At 41.3% G+C, this 17,430-nt stretch overlaps 3 protein-coding genes across 5 annotated transcripts; all 3 read right to left on the bottom strand.

The window, feature by feature from the left end:
• Positions 1–270: 270 nt before the first annotated feature.
• On the bottom strand, positions 271–4,766 carry LOC311254226 (interferon-induced GTP-binding protein Mx-like). The gene is made up of 12 exons (XM_084347866.1): positions 4,470–4,766; positions 3,746–3,883; positions 3,456–3,610; positions 3,044–3,182; positions 2,754–2,952; positions 2,579–2,657; positions 2,361–2,483; positions 2,081–2,222; positions 1,849–2,007; positions 1,636–1,712; positions 1,253–1,546; positions 271–1,128 (listed from the first exon to the last, which is right to left on the bottom strand). The coding sequence occupies exons 1-12, from the start codon at positions 4,654–4,656 to the stop codon at positions 904–906; spliced, it is 1,917 nt and encodes a 638-aa protein (XP_084203992.1). The 5' UTR covers positions 4,657–4,766; the 3' UTR covers positions 271–903.
• Positions 4,767–5,512: 746 nt separating this feature from the next.
• Positions 5,513–12,174, bottom strand: LOC311254639 (interferon-induced GTP-binding protein Mx-like). 2 transcript variants are annotated; one of them, XM_084348511.1, is made up of 13 exons: positions 12,088–12,174; positions 10,790–10,995; positions 10,035–10,172; positions 9,765–9,919; positions 8,893–9,031; positions 8,605–8,803; positions 8,446–8,524; positions 8,231–8,353; positions 7,982–8,114; positions 7,445–7,603; positions 7,276–7,352; positions 6,964–7,179; positions 5,513–6,155 (listed from the first exon to the last, which is right to left on the bottom strand). In XM_084348511.1, exons 2-13 carry the CDS (start codon positions 10,974–10,976, stop codon positions 5,874–5,876), a joined length of 1,887 nt encoding a protein of 628 aa, XP_084204637.1. In that variant the 5' UTR covers positions 10,977–10,995; positions 12,088–12,174; the 3' UTR covers positions 5,513–5,873. The 2 variants fall into 2 exon arrangements, with proteins under 2 accessions (XP_084204637.1, XP_084204638.1); XM_084348512.1 differs by having other exon boundaries at positions 10,790–10,992.
• Positions 12,175–14,818: 2,644 nt separating this feature from the next.
• LOC311254328 (uncharacterized protein) lies at positions 14,819–17,374 on the bottom strand. Of its 2 annotated transcripts, none has more exons than XM_084348039.1 (3): positions 17,124–17,374; positions 16,666–17,028; positions 14,819–16,095 (listed from the first exon to the last, which is right to left on the bottom strand). In XM_084348039.1, the coding sequence occupies exons 1-3, from the start codon at positions 17,305–17,307 to the stop codon at positions 15,416–15,418; spliced, it is 1,227 nt and encodes a 408-aa protein (XP_084204165.1). In that variant the 5' UTR covers positions 17,308–17,374; the 3' UTR covers positions 14,819–15,415. The 2 variants fall into 2 exon arrangements, with proteins under 2 accessions (XP_084204165.1, XP_084204166.1); XM_084348040.1 differs by having other exon boundaries at positions 16,666–17,025.
• Positions 17,375–17,430: the final 56 nt, after the last annotated feature.

Raw genomic sequence — 17,430 nt, 5'->3', positions numbered from 1 at the left:
GTACAACCACACGAGGGAGCTGAAGTACAGTCCTGAAAGAACAGGAATGTAGTAATTGTCATTTTGATCATTGTGCTGCAGTCGTAGATCATTTATGCTGTATAATTTTCTTTACAGTCGCCAATTGTTAATGTAAGTAGGAGAAAAATACAATATTCATTTTAATAGACTGAGTTAACTTGAAGAGCAAAATGAGACAATCAATTCAAACAAAATATCTTCTTTATTCAAACATTTACATTTGAACAAATATAAAAAATATGCATATGGATAATTTTTAAGTCTGAAATTACACATTAAGCGTCACTTAACGTGCACAATGTAGTTTTGGTGAAGAAATTAAGACTCAGAATTTTCACATTTAAAATATTGGTGAGGTAAGAATGCACACCGTGAAATATTATTTTCTTTCCCCTAACTGAATAAACAAGCTGTTCTCAGAGGAAAATAAGGTCCCAGAACACTGTTTGAAGCTAGAAAGGTGGCAGGGTCCGCCAAATATAAACAAAGTGAAACAGGATGAAATTGTGTTGTCCTTTAAGGTCAGTATGTTTATTCAGTCATAAAAAAGATTGTTTATTTTGTTTTGTCAGTCAATGAGGATCTTTCTTTTCTGATTAAAGTTTCTTCCCCAAATCTGGGGACACTGGGAGTGAACTATTGATATCTCAGAAACTTGGTATGAGACTTACACAGTATGTTCCTATAATCTCCTTCTATAAATGATTTTGTGTTGTGTGAAATAGCAGGCAGTGCATATTACAGTACGTTTAAACAACTCCCCATACGCTGACTGGGACATAGTACAGATAACAGTATATAATCCTACAACCACCTCTGTTCTGTGCTATTTGACCTATGAAAGAGGTCCAGTAATCTCATTCTGTCGGGCCTTGACCCCCTCTAGAACTCCGCCAGGTACGCACGGGCCTTTGTGAGGCGTTTGAGGCGACTTTGCAAAGCAGCCCTCTTGCTGCCGATGTCAAAATCCTCCTTCAGCAAGACCTCTGAATTCTCCTTGTCCTGAAGCACCTGCAGCATCTCCCTCTGCAGCTGGACAGCAGACTCCTGCAACATGTGGTAGCGGATCACCAGCGGTATCTGATCAGCCAGACGCTGGCTGGCAATCTGAATGAGGAAAAGGAGAGAATAGTTTGACAGACAAGGGCCGTCATTGAAAATGTGTAACCTCTGCCTAAACCTTTCTGTCCCTGTTTATGTTCATGAATCATCCTTCTAAATTAAATCTTACCTTGTAATACGATTTAAGGTGCAGCATCAACTCCTTCAATGTTGCATGATTATCCTTGCGTTGTACAACAGTCCACTGACTAATTGACAGTGCCGGCTTTTTAAGGTTTGGGTGGCCATGCCGTTTGTCTTTCTTCTCCTCCTCCTCTTCATCCTCCTCCTCTCTCTTGCAGTCACTCAAACTGCTGCTGTAGGTCCTGTCCTGAGAGTAAACAAGCAGCTCCATCTTGAACTGGGTTCTCAGCACCGATTCAGCAGCAGACTCCTTTTCTTGCTTTATGGCTTCGATCTTTGCCTACGGTAAAAAATATGCAGATTAAATTTTTAGAGTCAAAATACCAACAGTGACTATCTGTCACTATCAAACTCTTGGATGATGGCTACCTTGGCTGTTTTCACAAGGTTAGGAAGTCCAGCAAAGCTACTCTGGGCCAGCTGTATGAACACCTTCCTAACAGCATCTGAAAGAAAACAAATACAAGAAGTTACAGCAACTTGAAGTCTACTGAGTCCGTCACTGGTGGTTGTATGATAACTAAAGAAAGTGTTTGCAACAGAAAAAAACACGTTAAGTCTGCCATACATCCAATCATCTACCTCCTATGTCTTTGAGTCTCTTGACAGCTGGTTCTTCCAGCTGTTTGATCTGCTCCTTGACCATAAACTCAAAGGTCTTGTAGTTGATGAAGCCTGGCAGTTCTCTTCCACGGTACCTCTCTTCATACTCCTCCACCTCTTTCTCAATCCTCTCGTTAACTGAAATACACAAACATATATTTCAGCGTCCTGCTGATGGACAGCTGTAGACCAGATCAAATGATACACTTACAGTTATGTCCCGAGCGGTCCAGATGGACAATCCACTTCCTGAACTCGCTTCTGAGTGTAGAAAAGATGTTAAGTCTTTCTCCACACTTGAGTTCTTCTCCTGTGGTCAGACTGATGGCATCCTGAGTGAAAGCTGACACTTTCTGTAGCACACATGTGACAGCAAAAACAGATGTTTACAGTTTTATGTTTATTTAAAAATACTCAAAGACAAATTCATATTGTTGATGAGCATTTGTCTCTGTAGCCAGGGAAATGATATGAACATTGAGGGTGCTCACGTCAATGAAGAAGACGACTCTCTCAGCTGAATCAGATGGGGGTCCATTGCCGTATCTATCGAGCTCTGCACGAGTCTGTGCTAGTTTCTCCTCTATCTGCTCTTCCAGTCGAGGCAGAGATTTCTGCAAATCAGAATTGACACGCGTCAAAACTTAAACAACTAAAGTCAACAAAGTAACGTATAGTAAACTGTTACGGTAACAAAGTAAGAATTTACCTCAATGTGATGCACCAGCTCAAGTGTGAGTTTCTCAGCCAGTTTAGGAACAGTGGCGTGGCCGTCATTGTAGAGAGTGCTACAGCAAGAATATAAAGCCACTGAGTATAAAATCACAGCTTTGATGAATCACCATGAAGGTATTTGCTAAAATTACCCAAAAGTATGAACTTACTGGAAATGCACATGACCTTCGAAGAAGGATTTCTCTCTTTCCGTTGCTTCAGTAAGAGACACCTTCTCTGTGATCTCCTTCTGACCCCTGCACTTGACGATCATGTAGCCCTTCTTCAGGTGGATGACCTCATTGTGGACGATGTCAACCACCGTCTCCTCTGTGCCTTTGTCCACCAGATCAGGCTTGGTCAAGATACCTGACAGAAAGAGAGAGAAAGAGAGAGAAATAGTGAACTACAGAAAAGTAACTTGGCAAAGTGGCCCTTTTCTAAAATCAGCTCTATTTACCCAAAGTCCTCTCTCCATCAGGATCCACCTCCTGTGCCATCTTCAGAGCCTCTGTGGTTGCTATGTCCACGTTGCTTGGAACAACCACCAAGCTGATAGTTTCTTGTCTTGTGATGAACTTCTGGATCAGTCTCTTGATCTGAAATGATATTTTCATATTGTACGTCAGACTAAAAGTCTATAGCCTTACTAGCAGCCCCATGAGGACTAAAAGCATGGCCTCAGTGTCTTGCTAGTGAAATGGTCATGGGAAGTCATTCATTCATGAGAAGTTGCTACACAACATCCCCAATCCTATGAGTGTGCAACACAGGACCCAGGTTTGATTTCACTGTTCACACCTTGGATCAACTTCCTACCAAAGAAAGTGTCCCTGTGTAAACTGTAGACAGTGTCTTGTGGACAATCACACCTGGTCTCCGATGTTCTCTGGTTGTCCCTTTACAGCCACTCTGGCGATGCCGGGCAGGTCAATGAGCGTCAGGTCTGGAACATCAGGAGAGGCGATCTCCAGACTGATGAGGTCATCACTGATCCCCACCCCGACCCCGGCCATTTCATCCTGAGCTGGAGAGAGAGAGCGTGGTGTGTGATGCTTACAAATGATGAAGTGCTGAATACAGAAACCTTAAAAAATTCAGTAGCTTGTCCTATCAGTGCTTGACCTTTGATAGAGATGTTCAAGATTGCCATTTACTGCACCTTCTCGAATCTTTTTCTCCACTTCTGCAGGGTCATCCAGCTCTTCATCGTGGTCCTGGTAGCTTATCTTTCCATACCACTCCTCTCCTTCCTTCTTTCTCTTCATCTTCAGTTCGAGAGGACATCTTGTAACAATGCCTGAATTACAAATGAATGTATGATGAAAGGGAGGAAATTTGTGAAATTCAGTGTGTTTGATGAAATTATGACAATCAGGGATTTAGGGATTTATGTGACGGCAGATGTTAGTGAGGTGGGTCACGGTAACACTACAGCGTGCTGAAGATGCCAGCCATGCAGGTTTTTGAGTTTCCATCTCTGAGGTGATAGGAATTGTTGATGATAAGTCGTACTCACAGCAACGAAAAATAACATTAAAAATCAGATCTCTGCACCAAAATGCAAATGGTCAAAATTAAACTGGTGAACACTGTTAAGCATCTAGAAGGGAAAATCAGCTTCATGTCTGCGCAAGGTGCAGGACAACACAAAGGAACTTAGGCTGATAATACTGTATATCAGAGCAGTGTTTCTCAGTTTGGTTCTGCTGCCCCATGGCTGATGGTGTTACAGCTTAGTGTTCTAGTGAATAGATATAAATAAATAAATAAATAAATAAATAAAGTGATGTTTTGTGACATTGTTCAGATCATTGTTGTAAAAGCTGTGTATTTTTAGTTATTAGGTAAAAGGCAACACAAAAGAGCGTCTAGTAATAACTCACCGCTTCCTCTCGGCAGAGCCACCCCTGACAGCGCCTCCAGCACAGAGCTCTTCCCCGAGCTTTGGTCTCCGATCACGGCGATAGCAGGCAGCGCCAAGTCCCTCTCTACTCCCAGAGAGCGGAGAGAGTCAATGAGGTCAATGCAGGGACGAACCCTCTCCTCATACTGCTGGTTCAGACTGTTCATGCTGCTCACTTCTTGTCTGCTGTGAAGAAATTGTGTGTGAGAAGGACTAAATCAGCTGGATATGAGTTGTATGGACTGGGATGAGTTGAGCGTCTGGAGCCCACAGCTGAAGTGGCAGCTGGAAACTGCGGATACTTTAGTGAGTTAGGTTTCGTTTCCCCGTGTTTCCTTGTTCGTGGTCAGCTGCCACCTTCAGTTTCAATTCTTGTGCGCTCAAATAACATTCACTTTAGTTTCTCGATGTGTGTGTGCACTGGAGGTATAAGTTTCCATATCACATTAACACACATTAAGTTTGGACCACGACTGGCTTGGAAACATGGTTGTGATGTTACAAAATCATACTTATCGTCCATATGTTAAAGTCAGATTCAAGGTGAGCGTAAAGAAACCTCTTAAAGTAAAGTTCCCTCTTCAGCAGATGAATGTGTTCATACAGTACATTTGAAAAAACACACTCACTTTCAATGTATTAGATCTTAACTGTGAATAGGGTTATATAGTTATATTAATTCAATTATCAGTAATTACATAAACAGCAGAAAACAGCTGCTCAAAAAGAAAATACACTTAATTAATTTAACTATGTGTATGCTTTGAAGCAACATTATGTAGAAATCGGCCCCACAGTTTCTGAGTGCAACACAACTGTTGTAACTACAAATCCCAGGTCTGTAACAGTTTGTCAGATGTAATGTAGGTGCTAACTACAAACAAAACTCATTACGTCATAACAGTGTTATGTGTTGTAACGCTGTGATCCTAGTTCAAACATCCAAGTTACATCGTGCAGAAACAAGTGATAGAGGGGTGGAGTGGCTGAGACAGAAGAAGAAGAGTTTGAATTATGTTTTCAGTTTTATTTCAGTAGATAGCTTTTACAGACATCACAATACGTAACACACATCCTATCCAACAGGCTAACAGCTGACGTCATTAACACTGAACTAACCAACCAACCTGTATACCTTATATGTGCTTATTAGCAAACTGGCTCCTTTCACCCTGAACACACTACAAAGAATAATATATTGCCAGTATTTAGGATTGCTATATTTTGTTGACCTTATATACCCTACAGTGTATGTTGCTTGTCATTCAGAAAATAAGACCACTGAATGGGAAAACTGGGCATAAGAAATACAAGTTTGGAATCATTAATGAAACATGAGAAAAATGAACAAAAAGCCTAAATAATAATAACTCATCCACTTCTCCTAATACAGATCTGCTTCACACTGCAGTTTTGTTTTGCTGAAGCTGTATATGTTCATACTGAAGTCTGTCAACAGCACGCGTGCCTTTCTCAGGCGCTCTTGGCGATTCTGAAGGTTGATTCTCTTGACTGTGATGCCAGACTCCTCTTCAAGCAGGGACTCCATTTTCTCCTTGTCCTGAATCACCTGCAGCATCTCCCTCTGCAGCTGGACGGTAAACTCCTGCACCATCTGGTAGAGGACCATCAGGGGGATCTGGTCAGCCAGACGCCTGCCAGCAATCTGTGGTTAGGAAAGGAGAAAGTAACGCAAAGCTGTATCTGTATATGTCACATTCACCCAGGTTACTCTAACAATAATGTATCTGATGTAAACGAGACAAGATCTGATGTTAATTGCAGGGTGTGTCCTGAAAGGGGGCCTGGGGTGGCCCTGGCCCCTAAATAAATAAAAAAAAATGTCCGACCCTGTATTTCAAATGTGTGTTGTATTAGGAAATGTACAGCATGAAAATGATGCTGCATTCCAGTTACATGGGAGACCGCTCGCCCGAGTTGGAAAGTGGGAAATCTCGCAGCTGTCTCGCAACATTTCACCGAGGCACGCCCCCTTTTGGTCGGAATATCCACTGTCAGACTCGGTCCTCATGAGAGTACACCGAGTTGAGCGAGGACAGACAAACGACGTGACAAACAAAGATGCCTGCGCCCATAATTGATGTATTTTCTTTGTATTTGTACCATGTTGGTCGTTTTAATGTCGATTTTAAATGCTCTTGCACACTTGATTACATTGCTGCTTTAATCCGGTCACCAATTTATGCATTGCACGGTCTTGCTGTGGCTGCAATACAATGTAAAGTTTTGTTTTCGAGCTGTTTTGCTAAATAGGCTAATGTAGCTAACAATAACAAAACAATGACTAGCTTGCTACTGCCCTGAGGACGTCCATGTTCTTGCGACTTGTCGTGTAGCGATGACAAACGGGAATGCTAAAAGTGCAACAAGCCAGGAAAAGACGTCACGTTCTTGCGTAAGAGCAACTCGGGCGAGTTGTCTCCCATGTAACTGGAATGCAGCATTAGACTTACTTGGTAGTAGGATTTAAGGTGTTTGGTCATCTCTATCAGGGTGGCCACACTGTCATTATTGTATTTGTTAGGTGGTTCAGGTTCTCTCTTCCGCTTCCCTAACTTCTTGCTGTACGCGCTGTCCTGAGTGTAAACGATCGACTCCATCTTAAACTGAGTCCTCAGCATGGACTCTGCCGTACTCTCCTTCTCCTTTCTGATGGCTTCAATCTTCATCTAAAGGACAGCAACATTTATTACACGTCAGTAAATATTTAACAATGTTGATTCATATGTATACAGCAGTACAGCAACGGCTAACGAAAATGACACCTTAGCTATTCTGATGAGATGAGGGAATCCAACAAAGCTGCTCTGTGCCACCTTAAACAGCTCTTCCTTCACAATTTCTAAAAGAAAAAAAACCAAAACAAAATCAGACACAGTGTGAACAACACAAGATCAAATAATAACTCAATCTGACGACGTATTTAAGACATGCCTGATACTTCCTTGAGTTTCAGGACAGCAGGTTCTTCCAACTTTTTGATCTGCTCCTTGACCATGCCCTCAAAGGTCTTGTAGTTGACGAACCCCGGCAGTTCTCTTCCACGGTACTTCCGCTCATACTCAGCCACCTGTTTCTCAATATTCCAGTTGACTGCAGTAGGGATGAATTTGAGAAAGGAGAGAAGTAAGTCAAAACTTGGTTATACTGTAGTGGTCATTAAAGCAATCTGGAGCAAAACGTAAAGGTCATACTGATAACATACTGTAACTGATAATCTCTTTTCCTTAAAAACATTATCGTGACTGTGAATCAGTCATTTAAAAATGTTTGTTGGGTCGGAAATGATTGTTTTGTTTATCTCTGTGTAAGAATTCTGCTCTTTAAGATATCAATAAGGAGATGGCATTTATAAAACAACATTTTACAACCTTACTTAATAGTTAACTTTACATATTACAGTTTTGTAGTACTGAAGGCAAACAAAAGACATCAGAAGTGATATAATGACTGAGATGTCGATGCACTTACATTTTACCCCATACTGGTCTATGGTCCCTTTCCAACCTGCAAACACTCGCCTTAGTACGGAAAAGATTTTGAGGCTTTTGAGTTCCTCCCCTGTAGCGAGGTTGATGGCCTCCTGTGTAAATGCTGTCACTCTCTAAAATATAACAGGATCAGATAACAGAAGAGGGGAAAATTCGTTTTCAAGGTTCTTAGTTAGGCGGCGCAGTATTTTGTGAGTGTGAGAAGTGCCAGCTACTGTAGTGAACTCACATCAATGAGAAAGACGAGTCTCTCGGCTGCATCAGGTGGAAGTCCGTCGCCTAATCTCTCCAGCTCTGCACGAGTCTGTACTAGTTTCTTCTCAATCTGATCTTCCAGTTGAGGCAGAGACGTCTACAAATCACACAGGGCCAAAACTTTAACGCATGAAGTGGGTAAAGTGGTCCGTAGTGAACTGTGAAACTGAAGCACCAAGAAGTATTTACCTGGATATGATGCACAAGCTCAAGTGTGAGTTTTTCAGCTAATTTAGGAACAGTGGCGTGGCCTTCGTCATAAAGAATGCTGCAACAAAAATAAAAAGTTACTGAGTACCAGCTACACAACCTGTTAAAATCACTGTTAACCAGAAGGAATGAACTTACTGGAAATGCACATGATCTTTGAAGAAGGATTTCTCTCTTTCTGTTGCTTCAGTAAGAGACACCTTCTCTGTGATCTCCTTCTGACCCCTGCACTTGACGATCATGTAGCCCTTCTTCAGGTGGATGACCTCGTTGTGGACGATATCAACCGCCGTCTGTTCTGTGCCTTTGTCCACGAGATCAGGCTTGGTCAAGATACCTAAGAGAGAGAAAGAGAGAGAGAGAAACAGTGAACTATATAAAAGTAACTTGGCAAAGTGGCCCTTTTCCAAAATCAGCTCTATTTACCCAAAGTCCTCTCTCCATCAGGATCCACCTCCTGTGCCATCTTCAGAGCCTCTGTGGTTGCTATGTCCACGTTGCATGGTACCACCACCAAACTGATAGTTTCTTGTTTTTTGATGAACGTCTGGATCAGTCTCTTTATCTGAAAGTATGAATCCATAATTAAGTGATAATCTGCACCATTATCAATCACCACTGTGTTTGGTTACAATCAAATCACGAATGAACACATTATAATTCTACACCACCGTTAGCTGTCCTGTAATAGTCATTACACACCAGAGAAATACAGTTTTGGGTGGATATGAATGGAGACAAATCATTGTGCAATATTTAATGGATTGGCCATTTCAGTTATTTCAAGTATCTTGTGAGCAACTAACAATTTGCTAGATCCTTCCAGTCATAGCATAGCAACCAACTCAGCATGGTAAGGTTATCAAATTTTGGATTTGCCCACATGTTGAAGCTGAGTGCATGGAGCTATATTTAGAGGCATCGTTGCATGAACGTGGAGTCAATATATGAGTAGTGAATTACACTGTGTTTTTATCGCTCTTACAACCGTTAACATGTCCAGTTAATTATCTAACGGACTAAAGTAGCCTTACCCAGTGTTACTTCCAGGGCTAACTGAAGAGTTAGAAGCTTTAAAAAAGCCCTGCTCATAACTAGATCCACTGGTAGCCTCAGTGTCAGCCTAACTGAAGCACACAAAATGTGACCTGTGAGCCGGGACTATAATCGGGGACCATCAAAGTCATTAGGATTCATTGCTCGAGAACCACAACTGTTTGTATCCGATTTCATGGCAACCCATCCAAGTGCTGTCAAGATATTTTAATCAGACTCAAAGAAGTGCTGAGCATCCATACCTGGTCTCCGATGTCCTCTGGTTGTCCCTTTACAGCCACCCTGGCGATGCCGGGCAGGTCAATGAGCGTCAGGTCTGGAACATCAGGAGAGGCGATCTCCAGACTGATGAGTTCATCACTGATCCCCGACCCACTCCCGGCTATTTCATCCTGAGCTGGAGGGAGAGAGCGTGGTGTGAACATGGAGAAGATGAAGTACTGATGACTGAAAAGCAAATAATACTTTAATGTGCTTTTAATAGTGACATTTAAAAATGCAGTTTACTCTACCTTCTCTAATGCAGTCCTCCACATCTGCAGGGTCTTCTAGCTCTTCCTCGTAGTCCTGGTAGCTTATCTTCCCGTACCATTTCTCTCCTTCCTTCTTTCTCTTCATCTTCAGTTCCAGAGGACATCTTGTCACAATGCCTGAATAACAAAAAAGCGTACGATACAAATTTTTGAGATCCAGTATACTTGGTGAAAAGTTGGATACTGAACAACCTTCTGACAAACCCAAAACAGGCATGTCAGAAGGGACAATTTGAAAGAACGTGAAAAAACGTCCCACACAGTGTTTCATTTACAGCTGGTAGTGTATCTGCGTATATTTAAGTATATCACATTTAATTCTATACTGAATATAAATCAAATGATAAATTACATGGTCAATCAAACTGGTTGATTATTGGGCCTTTTCTGTCTGTGATTTGACAGAGATTGCAGAAATTTTGATGGATTTCATACAATAATACAATACAAAAATTATTATTTAATTTTTTCTGAACATTTTTGTTGAAGTTGATATTGATGAAAGTTGATTAATTTCTTCCTCCTTATCCTTATCCTTAATCCTTTAAGAAAAAAAATGAGAGTTGAGGAATGACATGCACTGAAGGTCCCTGGACGCACACAGAAAACGCAAATAAACAAATAAATAAATAAAGTGATGTTTTGTGACATTGTTCAGATCATTGTAAAAAAATGTTTGTTTTTTTAGTTATTAGGTAAAAGGCAACACAAAAGAGCGTCTAGTAATAACTCACCGCTTCCTCTCGGCAGAGCCACCCCTGACAGCGCCTCCAGCACAGAGCTCTTCCCCGAGCTTTGGTCTCCGATCACGGCGATAGCAGGCAGCGCCAAGTCCCTCTCTACTCCCAGAGAGCGGAGAGAGTCAATGAGGTCAATGCAGGGACGAACCCTCTCCTCATACTGCTGGTTCAGACTGTTCATGCTGCTCACTTCTTGTCTGCTGTGAAGAAATTGTGTGTGAGAAGGACTAAATCAGCTGGATATGAGTTGCCTTTGACAGAAGCAGCTTCCGCACTAAAATTCAATGGATGCAAGAGTCCAGCAGCAGACTCGCACACTACAGGACACACGCCCCCTTGTTTCTAAAGCGCTTATCAGGCTGCTTCTTTGGGCTTGTTTTTATCTAAAAAGGAAGTATGACGTAATTGGCGTGTGGCTACCTGACAAAAAAAAAAATCTAAGTTAGGTTTCGTTTCCTTGGGTTTCGCTTCGTTAGTAGCACATAGGCTACACTAACACAGCATCACAATATAACACCTTTACTTTATTTGAAGACGGATCTTGTAGATCCGCCAGGCAGGTGAGACGCGCGATGTGTTCAAAAACCCACAGAAACAATCAGAAAAAAGTCTAAAAAGAAAACTCAACCGCAAAAAAACAGGATGCGACTTGTCAGATCTTGATTTTGGTTTCGTTTCGTCAGTTTTGATTTCTCTTGACGAGTTTAGATAAGATATTGTCAAAGTAATTTCGTGAAATAAATTTCGTGTGACAACTGCTTTAGTTTTTAGGTTTTGTGGGGGAAAAACGCACCGGCCAGGTTCAGTACTGGAGGTCATCCAGGCCTGTCTTTAAATTATTGTAAATGTTTCACAACTATGCATTCATTTAATCCTTTGTTTTTACATGTCTAGTCTTTGGATAGCGATCCTTGATAACAGTAGCAACAACAACAACAATAATAATAATGATAGTAATAATAATAATGATATGTGGTGAAACGATTAATCAATTGTGGTAAATTCAGCACACCATTATTGAAGCAGCACTCACAGTTTATTCTCTTGCTCTCTAGTGGATATCTTAACACAAGATTATGAAATCAGTTTGTGTGACAGATTCCCAGGTTTGTGACTACTGCTCCAATGAAAAAGCATGTTAGAAGACTAGTAACGCCCTGCAGGGGAAACATGATCTGAGCCATGTAATTTATTAGGGACTGTAATCCAATTCCCCAGACTAATCTTTGTAATACTGTCGACGTCTAGTATCAATTTAGCGATAATTTTATCGGTAAGGTGGTTTTACTTACCTCTCCCAAAATCAGGTCCTACCGAGATTTGAACTCGGATCGCTGGATTCAGAGTCCAGAGTGCTAACCATTACACCATAGAACCTCCTTGTGACGCATGCTGGCTCTAAGAATAATATCAGGCACTGACAACACGTGATATCACTACCGCTGATTCTGTAGCCTAAATTTAAAGAGACACATAAACTGCAGCAACATGACTGCCATGCTGCTTCAATGACAGGTGGAGAGTAGGAAATTCCGCAATCATTACATTATTTTGGAGGATTGTTTTGAAACTGATAAAAGTAAGTATGTAAGTAAACAAAAGTCAAGAAAGAAAGAAAACGAATCTGTTATAGAAAAAATATATGTCTCAAAATATATGACAGAAAGCAGAACAACAAGAGGGCAAATGGAAAAAAAAACTCAAATGAGGCCTGTGGAGAAATTTGAAATGCAAATGAATAGGCTAATAATTTGCATATACTCAAAAGGATGGATTTTAAGGGGAAGTTGACCTGTGAAGTGGGCAAAATTATGATAAACTGGAGTCAGAGCTTTAGCAAGCATATTAATAGGAATACTGCGGGTTATAAAAAAGTATGTCTTTAAATTCTTCCCTTATTTGGAAGTTTCATTGTTTTATTCTTTATAAAATTATGATGTAGTTAACGGTCCAATATCTTCTCTAAATTGAATTTCCCAACATGAAGGTCTGAATGCTGAAATGCTATTTCAAAGCATTCTCCACAGGTTGGAAAACCTTCCAGATTCCCAGAAAAATACTGAGGATATGAGTCCACAACTGCCTAAAAGTAGTCAAATTGAATGTATGGAGTCTAAAAATTATCTCATGAAATACCCATCATATATAACCTTTCAGCTAACCCTAATCCCCCAGTTTTACAAACCTCTAATTCTCAGTAGAGTGGTGTATGGATGGAATTTTGATTGGATTTCTGATTATTGGAAAATAAGCTCTGTGGCAAACACAAGTTTATACTTTGAGGTTTTGTTCAGCTGGATAATCTTAACAGATTAACACCACTTTGTGATTTTCGAAGCGTTATTATTTGTTATGTTCTGTCCGAATGTTTGGACAAGTTGTGTTTTGATGCTTTGGCAACATTGTTGTAAAACTTTCATGCCAATAAAGCCCCTTTAAATTGAATTGAATTGAAAAATGTGTAAATATCTTTAGCCTATGTTAACCACAGACCTTTAACCATTTAACCAAAAACCCATCCAAAAAACTCACTGACTTTGAGACGAGGGATCTAGATGTGCAAAAATGCTAACTGCACTCACAGACAAGACAAACAGGACGCAGAACCAGCTGTTTACTCACATCAGTGATTCCAGACTCAGAACAAAATTCACTTGGAATTTGTGTCCATGATACTGTTTGTTTTCTATAATTGACTTTTTGTGAAAGACAAAACACATAGTTAAACCCTGATATCATGTAACTGTTGCACAACGGTCATTAACTCTATGTGTTGGTTCCATGGTGTAATGGTTAGCACTCTGGACTTTGAATCCAGTGATCCGAGTTCAAATCTCGGTGGAACCTAATTTAAGAATCATGGAGTTTATTGGCATCCAAACTCAAAGCACCCTGAGTTAATGTGATGTGACTACAGAAGCTGATGTAAGTCTCACAGCTGTTTTCGAGTCCTTCTGCCCTCTAGTGGCCAGAATTAAATGAAAGCAGCTTTAACTATTTTTTTCAGACACAAACTAAAAATAGTTGGTTTCTCTTGCACCAGACAAGATTATACATAATTACTTCTGTCTGTGAAGCATTATAAACACGTGTGCTGTCATTTAGTGTCTAATTAGCTTTGAAATGTAATAATCTGTTGTCTCACTAGACTTACAGTATTGTATTTCACCGTGTGGATGTCCATAAACTACATTAGCTCAGGTCCTACCGGGATTTGATATCCAGTCTCTGGCTGCAAAGTCCAGACTGATTTACCCAATGGAACCACTGTACAGCTTCTGATAACAACATGTATATTATACAAAGCACATGACAGAGGTAATATACAACCACTGACACAGTGATTAAGTCTGCGGAAAAGCAATATAGGATAGGACCCAATATATTGTCAAAATTTTTCTCATAAACAATTCTGAAATTTACCACACCACATCTACAATGGCAGCGAGGATTTGCAGCATCTGTTTACAGAAGTCTTTACAGTAAAACATTTTGATGCACTGTGGGCTTGATCATTCAAAAATCTGTCTGGATTGCTGCAAAGTGTTAGCACGTATGACTGATTTGCTGTAACTCCACCATCACAGGTTCAGATGATTGCAAAGACAAGATATTAAAGGGATAGTTCACCTGAAAATCAAAAAGACATTTTCCCTTTGACTCGTGGTGCTTCGTACATCTAGATTGTTTTGGTGCGAGTTGCTGAGTTTTGGAGTTATCAGCCACAGAGATGTCTGCCCTCTCATGAATATAGCAGAACTAGATGGCACTCGTATCGTGGTACTCAAAGAGCCAAAAAATACATTTGAATGTCTCTTTTCAGAAATCATGACACGACTACTCAAGATAATCCAAGGACCTTGTTGTGAGCAGTTTCATGTAGGAACTATTTTCTTAATTCTGAAGTACACCTGCCAGACGTATCACTGCACAGAAGAAAGTGTGCATTTACTAATGGACTCTATCGGCAACATGATACCAGCCCTCATCCTCACTTGAAAAGAAGGAAAAATGGAAAGTCAGTACATCCAAAACATAGTTTAATGAGTGGAGCTTTGCTTTTATAATGTGCTTGTCTAGACTGAGTGAGAAATTCAATTAAAAAGCACAAGGTTTATATTCAGACAATGTATCTGAATGTTAGAATTGGTAGAGGTAAATCCAGTTATCAGAATCAGAATCAGAAATTCCTTTATTAGTCCCGCAAACGGGGAAATTTGTGCGTCACAGCAGCCAGCGGACAATTCAATATAACAATAATAATAGTAAAAAATAAAAAATATAATAAAAAGGTAAGAAGAAGTAGAATTAGAATCATATATACATAATATGTACAAATATAAACAGTGTAATTATAAACAGTGTGGCCACATCAAGTCAAATCAAATTGTTGATATGATGAAATTATAAATTGGGTTAGTTTTAAAAAAATGTATCATCTATTCTATTTAATGATCTATTCTGTTCTCAAGCATGAAGCTTTAAATGTGTGTTCAGGTTGCTCTTCCTTTTGAAGCTCTTCCCACACACCAGGCACAGATGGGGTCTCTCCCCTGTATGAGTCACCCTGTGAGTCTCCATGTCGCCTTTCCGATTGAAGCGCCGGCCGCAGTCTGTGCACTAGTACGGCCGTTCCCCCGTGTGGATTCTCATGTGCAAAGTCAAAGCTCCGCTCTGTCTGAACTTAACGCCACACTCCTTACACTGGTACGGCTTCTCTCCGGTGTGGATCCTCAAATGATCCTTCAAATGACTTGACTCTTTAAAGCGTTTGGCGCAGATGGGACAAGTGTGTCTTCTCTCCCTGGTGAGATCGTTAAGGTCTTCTTCTCCTCCAAAACTCTCACTTACTTCAGTGCACAGGTTGATGTTTTGCCTTTTCTTTGGCCTCGTTCCTGTTGGTGTGAGCACCTTAATCCAGTCTCCATTCAACAAACCTTCTGTATTCTCACCATATTCACATCGGTTCACAGAGTAGAAGGGCAGAGAAGCTCTGCTCAGTCCAGACAGGTCGTAGCCTTCTCTTCTCTTTTCCTGTGCTGGGTAAAATGTTTGGTTGGTCACAATCTGGCTGTGTCTGGGGCTTAAAGAACGAGGCTCATCGTAGACACTCCTCTCTGACCGAGGAGGGACTTCGTAGCAGAGGTCAGCCTCTCCCTGAGGACTAGATGACGTAAACCTTTCCACCTTGATCTGCGGGGGATCAGGGTCCTCGTGGTCCTGACAGGGGCTCCAGTCTTGTTCAGTGTACTGCTGCTCATCGGGCCCATCCTGCTCATGATGAGCGGTCTCAAGTCGATCTGCAAGATAAAGGTGTCATTTATATCATTTTGAATTTGTAGTGCAAAAGGATAAAAACACAAACATGGCTGCATCTAGTGTTTAGTCTTGGATCTATAATATTCTCAAAAACTATACTATAAATACTTGTTGTACAGAATACTGATTTTCCGATAAATATCGATTCTGAATATTTGTGTGAAGTGTGTGTAGAGTTTAGGCTATTTGTCGTGAATCAGACTGTCAAAAAGACTTTTATCAAGCATAAATCAACTGAATGGAAAAAGTGAGGACCCTGCCACCTTTCTAGCTTCAAACAGTGCCCCGGGGACCTTATTTTCCTCTGAAAACAGCTTGGTTATTCAGTTATGGACAAAATAAATACTTCTGAGTTTGTGTTATTACCTCATTATTATTGTAAATATTAAAATTCTGAGTTTGAATTTCTTCTCCAAAACTACATAGTGCCCCTTTAATATAAAAGTCTCAGTATAGTCTCTTCAGTCACTACAGATACACGTCTTTAGTGTTTCACTATACCTGGATCCACACACTTTATATATATTATCATTTGTATCAGACTCTCTCACCTCTCAGGCTTTCTTGCTGAAGTCCCGCAGACTCTTTATTTCCTCCGCAGGGGATCTCAGCCTCTCTGGTGGATGGAGACGTTACAGCCTCATCACCATCAGGCTCAGCTTTGATACCTGCTGTCTGTTCAACACTTAGTACACTGTAGAGGTGTAACGGGGGCTCTACATGACCCTCTCCTTTCACTAACTGAGGAGACACAGTGGTGTGTCTCTGCTGCCTACAGGACGGTCCTCTCTGGTCATGCTCCTGTTTGATATGCAGGGTGCTGCTCGGGTGATCCGGGCTCACATGTGGGGCCCAGTCCTCCTCAGGGGCAGCCCCCTTGTCATCACAGCGCTGAGGACTGAACTGGTGAGCTGCTGAATGACAGGAGGGCGCATTAAGGACTGAGACTGGAGGTTAAATAAAACAGATATGTGATAATGGCTTGAGTGAGAGTGTTCAATCCACACACCTGATCTGTGTAACCTGACTTCAGGCCAGAGCACCAGTGTCCGCAGGTGATCCACCTCCTGCTTGCTGCGGCTGATCTCTCCCTGATACTCGATCAGCGTCTTCTCCACCGCGCCGAAGATCTCCACAGCCGCCGCCGTCAGCCGCTCAGAGATAAACGCGTTGAGATAGTGTAAGGAGGACATGTCTGCTCGGTGCTGCTGCCCTGACAGATGAACACATCCCGGGATGTGACTTCCTTGTTGTGAGAGGTTTCAGTGGTTTTGTTGGAGGCAGCGGAGCGCTCAGACAGACGGATGTCGCCCCCT

Source organism: Pagrus pagrus (genome assembly GCF_965226575.1).
Source record: "Pagrus pagrus genome assembly, chromosome: 3".
In the NCBI taxonomy this organism is placed as follows: domain Eukaryota; kingdom Metazoa; phylum Chordata; class Actinopteri; order Spariformes; family Sparidae; genus Pagrus; species Pagrus pagrus.
Note: the sequence above shows the minus strand (reverse complement) of the source record. Positions and strands in the feature narration are given on the sequence as shown.

Excerpts from the sequence above, each read along its gene's own strand:
- LOC311254226 (XM_084347866.1), bottom strand. The coding sequence starts at position 4,656 with ATGAACAGTCTGAACCAGCAGTATGAGGAGAGGGTTCGTCCCTGCATT. Across the intron at positions 1,713-1,848 it reads GAGACTCAAAGACATAGGAG|ATGCTGTTAGGAAGGTGTTC; the intron begins GTAGATGATTGG and ends GTTTTCTTTCAG. Across the intron at positions 1,547-1,635 it reads ACCTTGTGAAAACAGCCAAG|GCAAAGATCGAAGCCATAAA; the intron begins GTAGCCATCATC and ends TTTTTACCGTAG.
- LOC311254328 (XM_084348039.1), bottom strand. The coding sequence starts at position 17,307 with ATGTCCTCCTTACACTATCTCAACGCGTTTATCTCTGAGCGGCTGACG. Across the intron at positions 17,029-17,123 it reads AGTCAGGTTACACAGATCAG|CAGCTCACCAGTTCAGTCCT; the intron begins GTGTGTGGATTG and ends CCTGTCATTCAG. Across the intron at positions 16,096-16,665 it reads TCAGCAAGAAAGCCTGAGAG|ATCGACTTGAGACCGCTCAT; the intron begins GTGAGAGAGTCT and ends TTTATCTTGCAG.
- LOC311254639 (XM_084348511.1), bottom strand. The coding sequence starts at position 10,976 with ATGAACAGTCTGAACCAGCAGTATGAGGAGAGGGTTCGTCCCTGCATT. Across the intron at positions 10,173-10,789 it reads GGCTCTGCCGAGAGGAAGCG|GCATTGTGACAAGATGTCCT; the intron begins GTGAGTTATTAC and ends TTTGTTATTCAG. Across the intron at positions 8,115-8,230 it reads GACTCGTCTTTCTCATTGAT|AGAGTGACAGCATTTACACA; the intron begins GTGAGTTCACTA and ends GTTATATTTTAG.